Source organism: Budorcas taxicolor, chromosome 19 (assembly GCF_023091745.1).
Source record: "Budorcas taxicolor isolate Tak-1 chromosome 19, Takin1.1, whole genome shotgun sequence".
In the NCBI taxonomy this organism is placed as follows: domain Eukaryota; kingdom Metazoa; phylum Chordata; class Mammalia; order Artiodactyla; family Bovidae; genus Budorcas; species Budorcas taxicolor.
The window spans coordinates 40,217,119-40,233,559 of NC_068928.1; the positions used below are offsets into that span (position 1 = coordinate 40,217,119).

At 45.1% G+C, this 16,441-nt stretch overlaps 1 protein-coding gene across 2 annotated transcripts in view; it reads left to right on the forward strand.

Moving 5' to 3' along the window:
* Positions 1-16,441, forward strand: part of WIPF2 (WAS/WASL interacting protein family member 2) — a 40,342-nt gene that overhangs the window by 15,369 nt on the left and 8,532 nt on the right. For both annotated transcript variants that reach the window (XM_052658134.1, XM_052658135.1), the window contains exons 2-5: positions 5,732-5,863; positions 9,457-9,589; positions 10,282-10,398; positions 10,745-11,401. In XM_052658134.1, the coding sequence (XP_052514094.1) occupies positions 5,801-5,863; positions 9,457-9,589; positions 10,282-10,398; positions 10,745-11,401 (970 nt within the window). In that variant the 5' untranslated portion in view covers positions 5,732-5,800. The remainder of the gene's footprint in view (positions 1-5,731; positions 5,864-9,456; positions 9,590-10,281; positions 10,399-10,744; positions 11,402-16,441) is intronic.

Sequence of the window (16,441 nt, forward strand, 5' to 3'; positions counted from 1 at the left end):
CTGTACCCTGCTCCTACACTCTCCTTTATGATTCTTGTTTTTCTATTCTTTTAATCACTGATATATGAGATTATATTTGTTTCCTTGTTTCCTTCCTCTAGAATGTAAGGTCCAAGATGGTAAAAAATTGTCTTGTTAAGCCACTGGAACAGAGTTTATCAATCTCATCATTATTCACATTTCTAAACCGGGTAATTCTTTGTTGTGGGTGGCGTGGTGGCTTAGTTGCTCCATGGCACGTGGGATCTTCCTGGACCAGAGGTTGAACCTGTGTCCCCTGCACTGGCAGGCAGATTCTTACCACAGAGCCTCCAGGGGAGCCCTTAACAGGATACTAAAGAATGAAGCGCGTATTTAAGAAGGTGAGATAGGGACTTCCCTGGCGGTCCAGGGGTTAAGACTTTGTGCTTCCAGTGAAGAGGGTACCATTTCAATCCCTGGTCAGGGAATGAAGATTCTACATGCTGTGCAGTGTGGCCAAAAAATAATTTTCATGTTAACATCTTAAATACCTATCCATATGACTGAGTGTTGTAAGGTGAAACTAAGGCCCTTGAGTCTTTCCTGAGGGAGATAGCCTACTTAAAAAATGTTCAGGGTCATTTTTTTTCCCCCCTGTGGAATTTTGTTGGGTACTTTGGTACAAAAACTGTAATTTACTGTGTAATCAAAGTTGAGATCAAAGGAAAGTACTTTTACTTGAGGTCTCTTAGCATGAAAGTGGATGGCATTAAGATTTAGATTTTTAAAAATTATTTTTTCTGTTTAAAACAACTTGTAAACAAAACCTCAGTTTTATAACAGTAGAATACCATTTGAATAAAGGCCTCAAATTGTAGTGGTAACTATAATATCTCTTAGATCATTTTAAATATATGAAGAAAGCAGCTAAGTTGGACTCTTCATTCATCAAATTAAAAGGCAGCATCATTGTTTCTGTCCTCAGGAGGCTTCCTGCTCCTTTTAAAATGTATGAATATTTGGAAATTGAATAGAAAAATAAGTTTTGTCTTTTGAGTAAAAGAAAGCACTTTTTAAAAAGTGCATTGCTTGAGTTTTATAGAGACTTATTTCTGAATTCTGAGATAAAGTTGACATTAAGAAGACTTAAAATAATGCTCTCTGATCTTTATTTCAAAGAAACTGACTCCTGAGGATGTATAAAGCTTATTTTATCATGGCTTTTAAGATGGAAGGGATTAAGAAAGGAATGAGAATTTTTCTGAAAATCAGGGACTCGAAAAACAGAGATGGTGAGGTTTGTAGTTTGAATTTAATAGATCAGAAAGGAAAGACTTAATTCTGTGATGAACTTTTTTTCTTTTTTAACTTCACGAGTGTTAGATTCTTAAAAATGCAATAGACAGTGATTCCAGAAGGCCTGAATTTGTCCTCTGATTAAACAATATTAGTCACTAAAGTTTGTCTTTCTTTTATAAAGCTTTATGAATGGTTTTTGCTTCATTTGTTCTTAACTGAAAGCACTTCTCAAAGCAGACCTTCTGCATTGGGTTAGTGCTTGTAGTATCCATCTTGAATTGGTTTGAATAACACTTCTTTGGGGAATCTTCAGGGAAAGGAAAGTTGGGTTAATTTAAATTTGTACAAATTGGTCTGCTCTGGGAAAATGTAAAGATCTGGTTGTATTCTATCATTAAGATAGGAATTTGGAGTGAGTTAGGTTTTTGTTTAGGAAAAATAATGGAAGATTGCTAAACCCAACCAGCTTGCAGTCGAGATTTGTTTCAGAGTGACGAGTGAGGTAGAAAGGGACGTGGAGACCTGAGTTTGAGTCCTTACTCTGCAGTTTCCTCCTGAGTGACCATGGGGGTTGCCCTTAGCTCAGTCGGTCTGCCTCTTACCCTAGGGTGTACACAGACCCTGCTCCTCGAACTTCAGAGTTCTCACCTGTAAAATGGGAGTGATAATACTTTACTGTAGAGGGCATCATTGTATACTCCGTGTCCCTGACAGGAGGGTGACATGCTTGCCATCTTTGTGAAGGCAGCAGAGAGGCTGAGAGCCACTGCTGGAAGTTGGCGCTAAAGACAGTCACTTGATAAAAGTGTGCGCACGCGCACACACACACTCCACGGCTTGCAGGACCTGTTTCCTCACCAGAGATTTCAATCGGTTTACCCGGGTCATGGCAGTGAAAGCCCAGAATCCTAACCACTAGACCATCAGGGGACTCCCAAAAGTGATTTTTTTGAGGGATCTATTTTGAAATTGGAGTTTGAATTGAGCCTATTTTAAAAGGTATCTTTAACTGTGTAATGTTTTAGTGGTCTTTTGCAGTGGGTGACTTTAAGAAAAGGTTTGCCTTGCTAGAGAATTACTGCTTTGCCTAATAAGTGACGCTCACTATCAGAATTAAGGTTCCCTTTAGGTTATTTCTTATTTCGTAGCACGTAGGTTGGATCAGCTTGTAGGTCTGGGAAGAATTAGGGATTTGTCTGGACCTCTTTTCCAGGTCATTCTAGAAGACAGTTTCAGCCGTAGCAATGGCCAAAGTAAGTAAAATGGGAAGCCCAGAAAAGGCAGAAACTGAGGTGACTGGAATTAGTTGACAGTGTTTGTTTCTGAATGGACTATAATTTTCCCTATTGTTAGGCTGCTGGCTATATGCCGGCTATGGGGACCTAAGTGGAATGGGCATAGTAATCCCAGAGAATTCAGTAGAAGAAAGTTTATTTCTTCTTCTCCATATGTTTCTTTCATTTTAACACCCCCCACACTCTGTGATGGATGTTCTGCTTATGAGCATTTACTATTTTGACCAATTTCTCAAGTCTAGTATGTTAGATTCCTGGGAAAGGAAAACTAGGCTTAGTTTTGAAACCAGAAATGAGAAGGTAGTCTCCTTAGAGGAGAGCCAACTGCTTGTTCTTTGAAGTGAATTCAGGCACTACTCCCCACGGGAGCCACCCAGCCAGAGTAGTGTCCAGGTTTTTGTGGTTGGAGCAGAAAGTTCTGTTGGGCAGACAGCCTTTAGCGGCATTACACTGGGAGGAGTTGGGATTTTGAAGACATTCACAGTCATGTTTTTAATCAGATTTTACTTACCTACAAAGGTTCTTGGTTTTATAGAACCTCTGAAATATTTGCCGTTTTATCATTCTCCGGGCATTGAGAGAAGTGTTTAAGTGTTCTTTATTCACAGAAAGATTTTGTTCACTCCTATAACAAAAGAGTTTAGAACGAAACCTCTGCAGTTATTTGGCTTTGACTTTGAGGGGTTCAAGAAGTGGAATTTCCTTGGAGTGACTTTTTGGAGGTATTGTTCTTGAGTTTTGGTTTTATCTTTGCCCCCTACTTCAGTGTCTTAGGGTAAGAGTCCCCTGGCTTTAGTCTCATTTGTGAAATGAGGAACACTTACAAACTCTTAACAGGTAGACAGCCATATAGTTTCTGAGTTTTAAGTGTTCAGCCACTGATGGGTTAAATTTGCACATAGTATTTATGCTCTTATCAGATTCCAGTCATATGACTGTATCAGGGGTCAGTAAACTTTGGCCCATGAGTCAGATCTGGTCCATCATCTGTTTTGTATGGCACAATGACTAAGAACATTTTTTTACATTTTCAAAATGTAAAGATCAAGAGAATGAAAAGACAAGCCACAGAATAAGAGAAAATATTTGCAAAAGGTACAGCTGATAAAAGACCATTAGCTAAAATATATAAAGAACTCTTAAAACTCAACAATAAGAAGACAACCCAATTAAAAAGTGGGCAAAAGACCTGAACAGGCACTTCATCAAAGAAGATATATAGATGGCAAGTCAGCATTTGAGAAGATTCCAACATCATGTGTCATTTGGGAATTGCAAATTAGAACAACAGGACTGCACACCTATTAGAATGACCAAAATTCAAAATTCTCGCAAGGAGATGAAACAGTAGGAACTCTTACCCATTGCTTGTGAGAATTGCAAATTGATACAGCCACTGCGGAAGATATTTTGGCAGTTTATTACAAAACATACTCTTACCATATGATCCATCAGTCCTACTCCTTGGTATTTACCCAAATGAGTCAAAAACTTGTGTCCTCACAAAACCCTGCACAAGGATGTTTATATCAGCACTATTCATAATTGCTAAGACTTGGAAGCAACCCAGATGTCCTTTAGGAGGTGAATGGATAAAACAAACTGTGGTACATCCAGACAGTGGAATGTTATCCAGTGCTAAAAAGAAATGAGTTATTAAGCCGTGAAAAGACATGGAGGAAACTGAAATGCATCTTATCAAGTGAAGGAAGCCAGTCTGAGAGAGGTACATGCAGGATGATTCCAGCAGTGTGACAGTGCTGGAAAAGGCAAAACTGGGGAGACGTTAAAAAGCTCAGTGCTTGCCAGGGGTCCAAAGGACGGGGCCAGGGAGGGATGAATAGGCAGAGCGTAAAAGAACTGTAAGCAAAGTGAGATGATTCTTTATGGTATTACATTGGTGTTTATGTGTGTGCTGTGTAACTCAGTCATGTCCAACTCTTCGCAGCCCCATGGACTGTAGCCCGCTAGGCTCCCCTGTTCCTGGAGTTCCCCAGGCAAGAATACTGGGAGTGGGTTGCCATGCCCTCCTCCAGAGGATCTTCCCGATTCAGGGATCGAACCCGTGTCTCTTAGGTTTCCTGCATTGGCAGGTGGGTTCTTCACCACTAGCACCACCTGCAGAGCCAGCTACATTGGTGGACAGTTGTCATCATTCGTTGTTCAGTCACTAAGGTGTGTTCAACTCAGCTACCCCAAGAGCTGCAGAGTGCCAGGCTTTCCTGTCCTTCACTATATCCTGGAGCTTGCTCAGACTCATGTCCATTGAATTGGTGATGCCATCCAACCATCTCATCCTCTGTCACCCCTGTCTCCTTCTGCCCCCAGTCTTTCCCAGCATCAGGGGCTTTTCCATTATATATTTGTCCAAACCCATGAAATGTACAACTGCACGAGTGAACCCTAGGGCTTCCCTGGTAGTCCAGTGGTTAAGAGTCCACCTTGCAGTGCAGGAGACACGGGTTCACTCCCTGGTCCAGGAAGATCTCACATGCCTTTGGAGCAACTAAACCCATGTACCACAGCTACCGAGCCTGAGCTCTAGGGCCACAAGCCACAGCTACTGAAACCTGCGTGTCCTAGAACCTGTGCTTGGCAATAAGAGAAGCCACGTCTGTGAGAAGCACTGCAGCTAGAGAAAGCCCACCGGAAACAACGAAGACCCAGAGCAAAGCCAAAAAGAACTAAATGATTTAATTAAAGAGTGAACCCTAATGTAAACCCTAATGTAAACCCTAATGGACTTTGGGCAATTATGAGGTGTCAGTGTAGGTTCATCAGTTATAACAAATGTACCACAGCAGGATGTAGATAGTGGGGTACTGTATGTTTGGCTGGGGGGACAGAGGTTTTAAGGGAACTCAGTACTTTTTGCTCAATTTTGCTGTGAACCTAAAACCGCTGTTAAAATGAAGTTTAGTAATGTAAAAGGCTGTCAAAGCAAAACAAAAGAATAATGTGCGACAGAGACCATAGACAGTTTACAGAGCCTAAAGTATTGTTTTTATCTGGCCTTTTACGGAAAAGAGTTCCTGAGCCCAGGACTGGATCCCAGTGCACCTAGGAGATGAGTGTCTAGTTTCTCTGGTGTCGTGCCCTGGCCTCTGGTTCTTCTGGTACTCTGTGTCTCTCAGGGCAAAGTTGTTCTCTTGAATTTATTTCTGCTTCACTTGCAGGTATATGAGTGACCTAAAGCTGCAGATTAAAACGGAGAGAGAGCAGTGCCAACTGCACGAAGGGCAAGGATGCCAATTCCTCCTCCTCCTCCACCACCCCCCGGTCCTCCTCCACCTCCCACTTTTCATCAGGTAGGTTGTTCTTCCACTCGGCTATCCCAAAACCTGAATGCATACTTAGGGCTTCCTGGTGTAAGACATATGGTGTGGGAAGATGGAGACTGAATAAATAAAGTCTGTCTTCCTCAATTAGTTCTGATTCCTGAGAAGTCCTCTTAGGACCATAATGGCTCGTCTTGGCTTTCCTGTCCTGGTTCAGTCTAAGTGGAGCTCTGAGCAGGTGGCATCAGTGTTTCTTCCCTGTTAAACTATTTGTGACATAAAGGTCGGTGTGTCCTTTCTCTGTGCCCCAAAAGAGACTTACCTAGCTAGTTTGTTTCAGTACTAGGACTAGAACTCAGGGCTGCCAACTTCTGTTTTTTTTTCTTGTCAGTTTTGGGTTTTAGACATTTTGTTTGAGAATATGTGTGAATCCCCTTTGAAAACCTCATTTACGTTGGCTGTGCTGGCTCTTCATCGCTGCGTGGGCTTGTCTCTAGTTGTGGTGAGCAGGGTCTCCTCTCTAGTTGTGGTGAGCAGGGTCTCCTCTCTAGTTGCGCGCTCGGCTTCTCATTGAGGTGGCTTCTCTGGGGGAGCATGGGCTCTAGGCTCGAGGGCTCAGTAGTTGTGGCACGTGAGCTCGGTGGTGGTGATTCCTAGGCTCTAGAGCACGGGCATGACAGTTATGGCTCCCGGGCTTCATTGCTTAGAGGCACGTGGGATCTTCCTGGAGCAGGGATTGAACCCATGTCTCCTGCCTTGGCAGGCAGATTCTTTGCTACTGAGCCACCGGGGAAGCCCTGGATCCTCTTTTCAGATGAAATTTTATGTGGAAGACCAATAAGTAAAGTAGGTAAAAGCAGAACTGCTCTTGATAGAGTAGAGTTCAAAGATCCACAGTTATCCTTGGATCCCTGTGGCCTTTAGGTTACAGCGCTGCATTGTTCTTCATCATTCCCTCATAGCCTTTTCACTGGGGGCTTAGTGTGTGTCAGAGACTCGGCTGACTACAGTTTAGAAAAGCCACATAATTTTACTCTATGCTTTAATTTTCTCTATACTTTTTAATTTTCATTTTTTAAAAACATTTTTTATTGTTTTTGGCTGTACCACTTGACTTGTGGGATCTTAGTTCCTTGCCCAGGGATTGAACCTGTGCCCTCAGCAGTGAAAATGCAAGAGTCCTAACCATGGGACTGCCAGGGAATTCCCATATAAGAGCTTATATATTGCTTGACTCTCCACACGAATTTATTTCACGAATTTATTTAAAAATTAAAAGAGGAAATATACAGATAAACAAAAAGAAGCAGATAAAAATCATCTGTGATCCTGTCAACCTGAAATGAAACAGTTTCTGCTTTTAAGGGCCCCCAGTATAATGAGTGAGACAGAGAAGTCGACAGACAAAATCCATGCTATGCAGAGATAAATGGGGCCATAAGAAGGGCACCTCACCAGTGGTCGTAGGAGAGGAGGCAGCCATAAGAGGAGCTTCTGGGGGGAGATGATACTGAGCTGAATCTTGAAAGATGAGTAGAGAGTTTAGCCAGAAAAGGGTGAAGGTAGGCACTTGAAGTTGCTTAACTGGCATGCTCCTCGTTTTTCTTTTTGGTTGAACTTTTAGATTACTTTCAGCTTTATGCTATTGTAAACTGTTTGTTCCCGTTATTATCTTTGTGCACTGCTCCAGTTATTTTCTTCAAGTTAATTTCTGGAAGTAGAACTCTTGTGCTAGAATTTTGTGCTATTTTTTGGCTGTGCCTCATGGCATGTAGGCTTCCTAGGTGGCTCAGTGGGTAAAGAATCCACCTGCAGTGCAGGGGACGCAGGAGGTTTGATCCCTGGGTCGGGAAGATCCCCTGGAGGAGGGTGTGGCAACCCACTCCAGTGCTCTTGCCAGGAAAAATCCCATCGACAGAGGAGCCTGGAGGGCTACAGTCCATGGGGTCACAAAGAGTTGGACACGACTGAAGCGACTGAGCACGCAGGCACGCACACGTGGCATACAGGATCTTAGTTCCATGACCAGGGATCAGACCTGTGCCCCCTGAAGTGCAAGCACGGAGTCTTAACCGCTGGACCACCAGGGAAGTCCTGTGCTGGACTCTCCTGAATCCTGTGACCACCGTAGGGCAGATTTTTGTTCTGTACATTTTTTTTTAACATCTTCAGTGTGCCAGGCGCTATACAGGCAGTGCCTTCACAAAGCTAACAAACTCTTTTTGTAATTTTAACCTTAACCAATATCATAGGTAAATAATAATACTGTTTTACACTACATTTTTTTTATTGTTATAGTTGAAGGTTTTTTCTTTTCATATTTGCTGGCTCTTTTGACTTTCTTTACGCCGTATTGTTCATGTGTGTGTGCTAAGTCGCTTCAGTCAGGTCTGACTGTTTGTGATCCTATCTATGGACTGTAGCCCGCCAGGCTCCTCTGTCCATGGGATTCTCCAGGCAAGCCACTGGAGTTGGTTGCCATTTCCTTCTCCGGGGGATCTTCCCGACCCAGGGATCAAACTCAAGTCTCCTGCATTTCCTGCTTTGCAGGCAGATTCTACCTGCTGAGCCGCCTGGGAAACCTCAGTACTGTTCATAATCTTTCTTGCTTATTATCCTGTTGATTTCTGAGTCATCTTGTTTGTTAGTGCTGTATAGATTTAGAGCACTACCTTTGTTTCTATCATATGTTACATTTGTCACTGATAATTTCTCCTTCCAGTGTGTTATCTGCATATTATATTCCTAAGTGAATAATCTGTAATAAAGAAATCTGTTGGTCTTTTCCTGTATTTTGGTTGTCTTGATAAGAAGTCCTTCCCCTTACCTATTTTTTTCCATATAGTACTTCTGTGGGTTTATTTTTTTACACTTAAAAATTTTAATTCAGCCAGAGTTAAGCCCTAAGGTAGGTATTTAACTTTATTATTTTTTTCTGAAAATTAACCACTTGTTGGACTTCCCTGGTATTCCAGTGGTTAGAACTCTGAGCTTTCACTCCCGGGGGCTCAGGTTTTGAGCCCTAGCCAGGGAACTAAGATCCTACATGCCCCATGGTGCATCCTCCAGAAAATTAACCGCTAGTTTTTAACACCTGGTATTTAATAACCTATCCTTTCTGCACTGATGAACTGTACTTTCATTTTTTCTTATATAGATCTCGACCTGCTCATGGAGTGTCTGTTTTGTTCCATTAATCTAGGTGTCTGTCCTTGCGTTCTTATTATAGTTGGTCATAGGACTATTTCAAGATATGAATGAGATCATGAAAGTAATGTGCTTATTATTATTAGCACAATGCTTCTGGCATAGTAGGGACTCCATAAATGTTTGCATTGATGATGATGATACCATACAGATAAAGCATCTGACGCAAGCCTAGTACATAGGTACTCTGTTAGTATTGGTGCAGGCCTCCTCTCAGAAGCCTCTAAATAGGAGGGAGAGCTGTCCCTTCACTGAAGGGCAGCATGAGAAAAGGGTGTGAGAAGGGTGTCATTTGGCACACGTACCTTATCAGGCTAGACAGGCATTGCATGGAATCCAGTTTGCCAAAGACATTCATCCTGAACTTGTGATGAAGAGGATATTGAGGGTGAACTTTTGTCTCCCTCCTCTTTCAGGCAAACACTGAGCCGCCCAAGCTGAGTAGAGATGAGCAGCGGGGTCGAGGCGCCCTCTTACAGGACATCTGCAAGGGCACTAAGCTGAAGAAGGTGACCAACGTTAATGATCGGAGTGCTCCCATCCTCGAGAGTGAGTCTAAGCTGCATCGCCTTGCGAACCGCCAGGACCCCAGGGTCGACCTGGAGACTCGGCCTCGCTGTCATTTTTATTGTTGGATCTTGGGTGGGAGTTTTGTGTTAGGGTGTTCTGTAACTGTCTTCTCATCTGTACCTTTGAATGCCTCAGAAATTTCTTTTTGACCTTTGAGACACATTCTTGGGGTCTTAAGCCTCCCGTCGCCTTCTATCTCTCGTGCTTGTTAGGGCACATTCTTGGCTTTTCTCTGAGGAAACCACCACAGTCCTGAAAACTGATAAGCTGAAGCCAGTAATGATTTTCTGATTGCTGCAAGTGTTCTTGCTGGAGGGCCTCTGGGGAGCTGGCTCACACCTAGGTCCCAGAGCCGTCAGCCCCTGACCATCTGGGACTTGGAGAGGAGAGCTTAGAGAACTCTCTTCATCCTGGCTACCCCTGTGCCCTAAATAAAGGAAGATTGGCTTCTCGTTCTTTTCACTCTCTCTCATCACAGCCCAAAGTTTCATCCCCATGCCTACTTGAAGCTGTGGAGCAGAGAGGCTCACTTTCTGTTTCAGTGGAAGGACAAAAGCAGTGGCAGTTTGCAAATTAAAGCCCAGGGAGAAGGACGGGTTTCTCCTCAGGACTGACTTGGTCACCAGCTCAGAGCACACGTGAAATGACAATCCCAATGGTGTGCTTTCCAGAACCCAAAGGAAGCAGTGGTGGTTACGGTTCTGGAGCAGCTGCCCTGCAGGCCAAGGGAGGTCTCTTCCAAGGAGGAGTGCCGAAGCTGCGCCCTGTGGGAGCCAAGGACAGTTCAGGTATGTGGTAAGGACTTGCTTAGGGTATTTCCCAAGTGCCTTCGTTTTTGACTGATCCCAAGCGGGACCCCTGGAAGTGAGGAACACGGTAGAGGTGCGACAGAGAGGAGTGGGAGCAGGGGAGGAATGACAGAGTAGAATAAAGCAGAAGCTGAGGGATTCAGTGGAAGTGCGTTTGACTGGCAGCAGTAGTATTTGTTGATGGACCTGGAGCCTGAAACTGGGTTAAAGCCCAGAACCATACCTGCCGCCATGCAGGTTGCGCAGAGGGGGCGGGGTGGCACAGAGGTAACTCACCACCGTGCGCCTGGCTCTGTTGACCTGGTGCTGCCTGCTGTATTTGCAGAGAACCTGGCTGGTAAGCCAGCCCTCCAAGTCCCCAGTCCCCGAGCTGCTGCCCCGAGGCCTCCAGGGACCACAGCCAGCGGGCGTCCTCAAGATGACACAGACAGCAGCCGGGCCTCACTCCCAGAGCTGCCCCGGACGCAGAGACCCTCATTACCGGACCTCTCTCGGCCCAGTCCCACCAGCAGTACCGGGATGAAGCACAGCTCCTCCGCCCCTCCTCCACCTCCCCCGGGGCGGCGTGCCAACGCCCCCCCCACGCCCCTGCCTATGCACAGCAACAAAGCCGTGGCCTACAACAGAGAGAAACCCCTGCCGCCCACGCCTGGACAGAGGCTTCACCCGGGTCGAGAGGGACCTTCTGCTCTACCCCCAGTCAAGCCGCCTCCTTCCCCTGTGAATGTCAGATTGGGACCAAGTGGCCAGCCTCTGGCTCCTCCTCCGCCGCCTTACCGCCAGCCTCCTGGGGTCCCCAACGGACCCTCCAGCCCCACGAATGAGTCAGCCCCTGAGCTGCCACAGAGACACAATTCTTTGCATAGGAAGACTCCAGGGCCTGCCAGAGGCCTGGCGCCTCCTCCGCCCACCTCAGCCTCCCCCTCTTCACAGAGTAATAGGCCACCTCCCCCAACCCGTGACCCCCCCAGCCGGGGAGCAGGTAAGTGCCTGGAAGTACCTTGTGTTTCCCCTCATACCCAAACTGAGTCTCTCTTCCTTTTCACCCTTCTCACCAAAGCTGTCCTTCAGTGACTGAAGTGAGTACTCATTGGACAGGTTTAATAGTGCCTTTTTACATGTCAGATTCTGTTGTTAGGGAAACAGCAATAAATTAAAAAAAGACAAAAAATCCTGTTCTGAACACTGAGGAAAATAAGTTAATAGGAAAAAAAAATATATATATATATATATGTATGTATGTATGTATGAAGAAAACAAGCAAAAAAATATATATATAAACATAGTATATAGATGCTTTAGAGAAATATGAAACAGAGAAAGGGGATGGGATGTACTGGCGTGGGGATGAGGTAAGACTTAAATTGCGGGGATGAGGGTAAAAGCAGGGTCAGGGAAGGCCTCACTGATAAAGTGACAGTTTGGCAAAGACCTGAAGAAACTGAGGGAATGCACTAAGCGGGCGTTGAGAGCAGCGGATGCTCAGGCCCTGAGATTGGGGACAGCAGGGAGACCGTTGTGGCAAGACCAGGACACTCAAGGGGACAAGCGGCAGGACGTGGCGGTCAGAAAGCTAGATTCCGTGAAAGAGTTGCCGAAGACTTTGTGAAGACTTCAGGTTTTACTCCGTGTGAGATGGGGAGCCAGTGGGCCGGGGGGAGGATGGGAACATGGAAGTAGCATTGATCTACCTTTTGAAAAGGTCACTGGACCCTGTGTTGGGAAAGACCACAGGAAGACAGAGGGGCCAGGAAGAGCACTTAGGAGGCTAGGGCAGTGAACTGGGTGTATGGTGTATGGGTGGGTCACAGCAGGTTTGGGGAAAGATCAGTGTTCCATTTTTTTTTGTTTTGCTTTTAAATATCTATTTATTCGGCTGCCTCCGGTCTTAGTTGCAATGCGTGGGCTTCTCTCTAGCTGTAGCTCGAGGGCTTCCTTGCCCCACACCATGTGGAATCTTAGTTCCTTGAACAGAGATCGAGTCCCCTACATTGGAAGGTGGATTCTTAACCACTGAACCACTAGGGAAGTCCTAGGTGTTCAGTTTTGAATGTCACGTTTGAGACCTGAGAGGAAATCATGGATTGGCGATTGGCTGAGACTCTGCAGTTCAGGGGGATGGTGTGGGCTAGAGAGGGGAATCTGAAGAATTTTGAGAACTACGTGCTGGGGTGGGACCACCTGGGGAGTGAGTTCATTAAAGGAGAGGAGAAGTCTGGGGCATGAGTCCTTCCTATATATAGAGAGGCTGGAGCAATGAGAGTACTAAGGCGGAGGAAGCTGAGAAAGGGCCTGGAGTGAGGAAGAAAGGAGCAATGCTGAGAGAGTAAGGGGAAAGTCCGAGGTAGAGTCAGTGAGCACCCGGGGCCTGTGCTGCAAGTGGGTCAGGTAAGTTGAAGGCTGAGAATGACACTGGTCTCAGCAACACAAAGAGTCATTTTGAGGATCCACAAACTACCCTTGTGAGTAGTTTTAGTGGAGTGCGGAGGAGAGAGTGAAGTGAAGTCTGCTTGGATTGGGTTCAAGCATGCGGGAACAGGAGAGGCCTTGATGAAGACAGCAGTAGACGTCTAGGGAGTTTGCTGTAAGGGGAGAGGGCTGCAGCTATGCGGAATGGTTGCTGGAGGAGGATGTGAGATTGAGGGTTGATCCCCCTGCCCCAAGCTCCAAGATGGAAGAGGTTTCAACATCTGTTTGTACGCTGATGGAATGATCCTGTAGGGAAGGGGAGATTGCCTGGGTAATCCTCAGGGAGGCAAAAAGGAATGAAATCTGATCCACAGGTCAAGGGTTGGCCTTAGGTAAGAATTCAGATAGTTCTTCTGGGTAGCAAGAGGGATGACTGAGCATATAGGCAAAGAAGCAAGTGGGTAGGTGGGTGTAGTGGTGGGAGCATGTGGAAAGTTTCTTCTGTGGTTTTTTTTTTTTTGGTTCTATTTTCTTGGTGAGTTTGAAAGCACGGACATCTGTGAATGTGGGTAAGGAGTTGGAGAGAGATTTGAGGAGAGAAAAGAGGGCATGAATTAGCCATCGGGGCGCACGGGTGAGTGAGTGAAAGAGGGAAGTGTGCGGCGATGACCAGTGAGGCAGAAGGCTCACTCCAGCTTGGGGGCCACATGTTTCAAGTGAGATTCATCAGCTCGACGTGCGTTCAGCTGCGTCTCTGCCAGTCCTGAGTCAGGGCAGAGTTGTAATTAACCAGGTTAGCGTTTTGTAGGCCTGTGTGACCATGAGGGAGAGTGGGGCAAGGGAGGTAAGGGGGTGTGTTAGGGAGTGATTGTCACAAGGACCATGCTGCCAGACTGGGTGAGGAGAAGATTCAGGAACCTTTGAAAAGGTGGAAGAGAAGGGTTCTATGGTGTGACGGTGAGCTCTGTGGACTCCAAATCAAGCGAAAATGTGGAAGAAGTTGTGTCATCTTTCAGAACAGCCCAGCCGAAAGTAGAGAGTGAATGAGACTCTGACAGCTCTCTGGAGCCTTCTTAGTGTTCTATAGTGTTAATCGCCCAGTTGTGGCCAACTCTTTGCAATTCCATGGACTGTAGCCTGCCGGAATCCTCTGTCCACGGAATTCTCCAGGCAAGAATATTGGCGTGGGTTGCCGTTCCCTTCTCCAGGGGATCTTCCCGACCCTGGGATCAAACCTGGGTCTCCTGCACTGAAGGCAGATTCTTTACCATCTGAACCACCAGGGAAGCCCTTCTTAGGCCCAGGAATTTTGGCTCCCATATTCTGTTGTATCAGCTCCCCTGGTGGCTCAGTGGTAAGCAGTCTATATGTCAATGCAGGAGACCCAATCCCAGGGTCGGGAAGATCCCCTGGAGGAGGAAATGGCAACCCACTCTAGTATTCTTGCCTGGGAAATCCGATGGACAGAGGTGCCTGTCAGGCTACAGTCCATGAGGTCACAGAAGAGTCAGACACGACTAAAGAGACTAAATAGCAACAATTCTTTTGTATCACTGGGCTTTGAGCCGCACCCTCCACAAATGGCTTTTGAACTTTGGCTTTTGACACCCCACATGTATAGGTGAAATCATCGAATAGGGAGGTTTGTCACCAGGAAGCATGTATTAAAGGCCCATTAACCTTTAACCATTAACCATGCTGCTTGACTAAGTACAGAGACATCTATTCTGGGGGCTGGCCATCAGGTGGTCACACAGGAGCCTAGTACATGGCCAGCTCTGTGTCTCCCTGGCTTTAGCCATAAGGATAGAGTCCCAACATGACCTTTGATTTTACAAAGTTTTGGTTAAAAAAATTTTTTTAACTAAAGAATTTTTTTTAATGACCCTTTATCTGAGCCAGAGCCCATGTCTTTCTAAACCCAACCAGGAATAGAAGCAGGGGAAAATGTAATTTCCGTGGGTTGAATTGAGTCATTTTAAATGTCTGTAGACTTCTGCTTCCCACTTCTCAGTTCTTTCTTTGTGATTTCTTTAGAATATTGTGAAGTTATGAGTCTTGTTCTTCTATTAGCCATCACCAACTTTGAAGCCTGCCGTAGGCCCCGGCCTACTTTCTGCATCAGTAACCAGAGCAACAGTTCTTAAAAATGATACTCTGAAAAAAAAAATTCAGATATTTTAGTCAGAGATCTTTTGAGTATTGGCTCCATTTGTTTGTGAGATTGGGCCTATCACTCTGATTTCTGAGTTTGTTTCCTGATCTGTAAAATGATATTCATAGTACTTTCAGAGGTGGTTGTAAATAAAAGGATGCATAGAAGTGCTTTATAAACTGGTATGCTGGTGAGTTTAGTGGTTTTATGCAAAGGGCTTCTGGGTAGTTTTCATGGACTTATTTCTATTAATTAATCATACTATGATAATGCTAACATGTTATAATGTACTTTTGTTTCTTTATGAATGATTTAACATTTGAAAGAATATGTAAAAAGGCAAAAGAATATGTAAAAAAGGCAAAAGGAGTCTTTTGCCTTGCCCAGGGTGCTTAAAGACCGAAAATATCCCTTCTTATTGGTCCATAAAGTTTCTTTTTGAATTTTTCCTCTGTAGAGTAAAACACTATTTTGAAGGGCATTTTTTTCTTTTGAAAAGAATCAAAGATGGAGTGGGAGGTTGGGTTTAGTAGATGTAAGTGCATCATTGTAAATCAGCTATGTCTCTGTGCTCAGTCCTGTCCAACTCTTTGCCACCCCATGGACTATAGTTTGCCAGGCTCTTATGTCCATGGACTTGTCCAGGCAAGAATATTGGAGCAGGTTGCCATTCCCTACACCAGGGGATCTTCCCAACTCAAGGTTCGAACCTGGGTCTCCCACAGTGCAAGCAGATTCTTTACCATCTGAGCCACCAGGGAAGCCCTGCTTCAGTTTAAAACAAAAGAATCAATAACATTATGCTTTACTCAAGATTAGGTTTATCTTGGATTACAAAAGTTGATCTTCCCACCCTGAGGTTTCTTTTACACACTGCTTGTCTCTTGAGGTCATTGGATTCCAGCCCTGCCACTTGAAGTAGTCTTAAAACTGGATGTGACAAACAGCAGAACCTGGTCAGGATTACCGTCCCTGAGCTAAGCATACCAAGCAGGTGGTTCTTCTTCGTGCTCCATTTTGCCTGTCCAGGTTGGCTCTCATCACTGCCACCTGCTCACAGCCTCGCTGGTGTCCTTTTGAGCCTGGCTGATGCTGTCTACTTTACTTGCCCTATCCCCACCAGGGAGTCTGGGTAGACACAGATTTCCAGGACCCTAAGAAATCTGACCTGCCTCTTGAGAAACCTATATGCAGGTCAGGAAGCAACAGTTAGAACTGGACATGGAACAACAGACTGGTTCCAAATAAGAAAAGGAATACGTCAAGGCTGTATATTGTCACCCTGCTTATTTAACTTATATGCAGAGTACATCATGAGAAATGCTGGGCTGGAAGAAGCACAAGCTAGAATCAAGATTGCTGGGAGAAATATCAATAACCTCTGCATATATATATATGCAGATGACATCACCCTTATGGCAGAAAGTGAAGAGGAACTAAAGAGCCTCTTGATGAAAG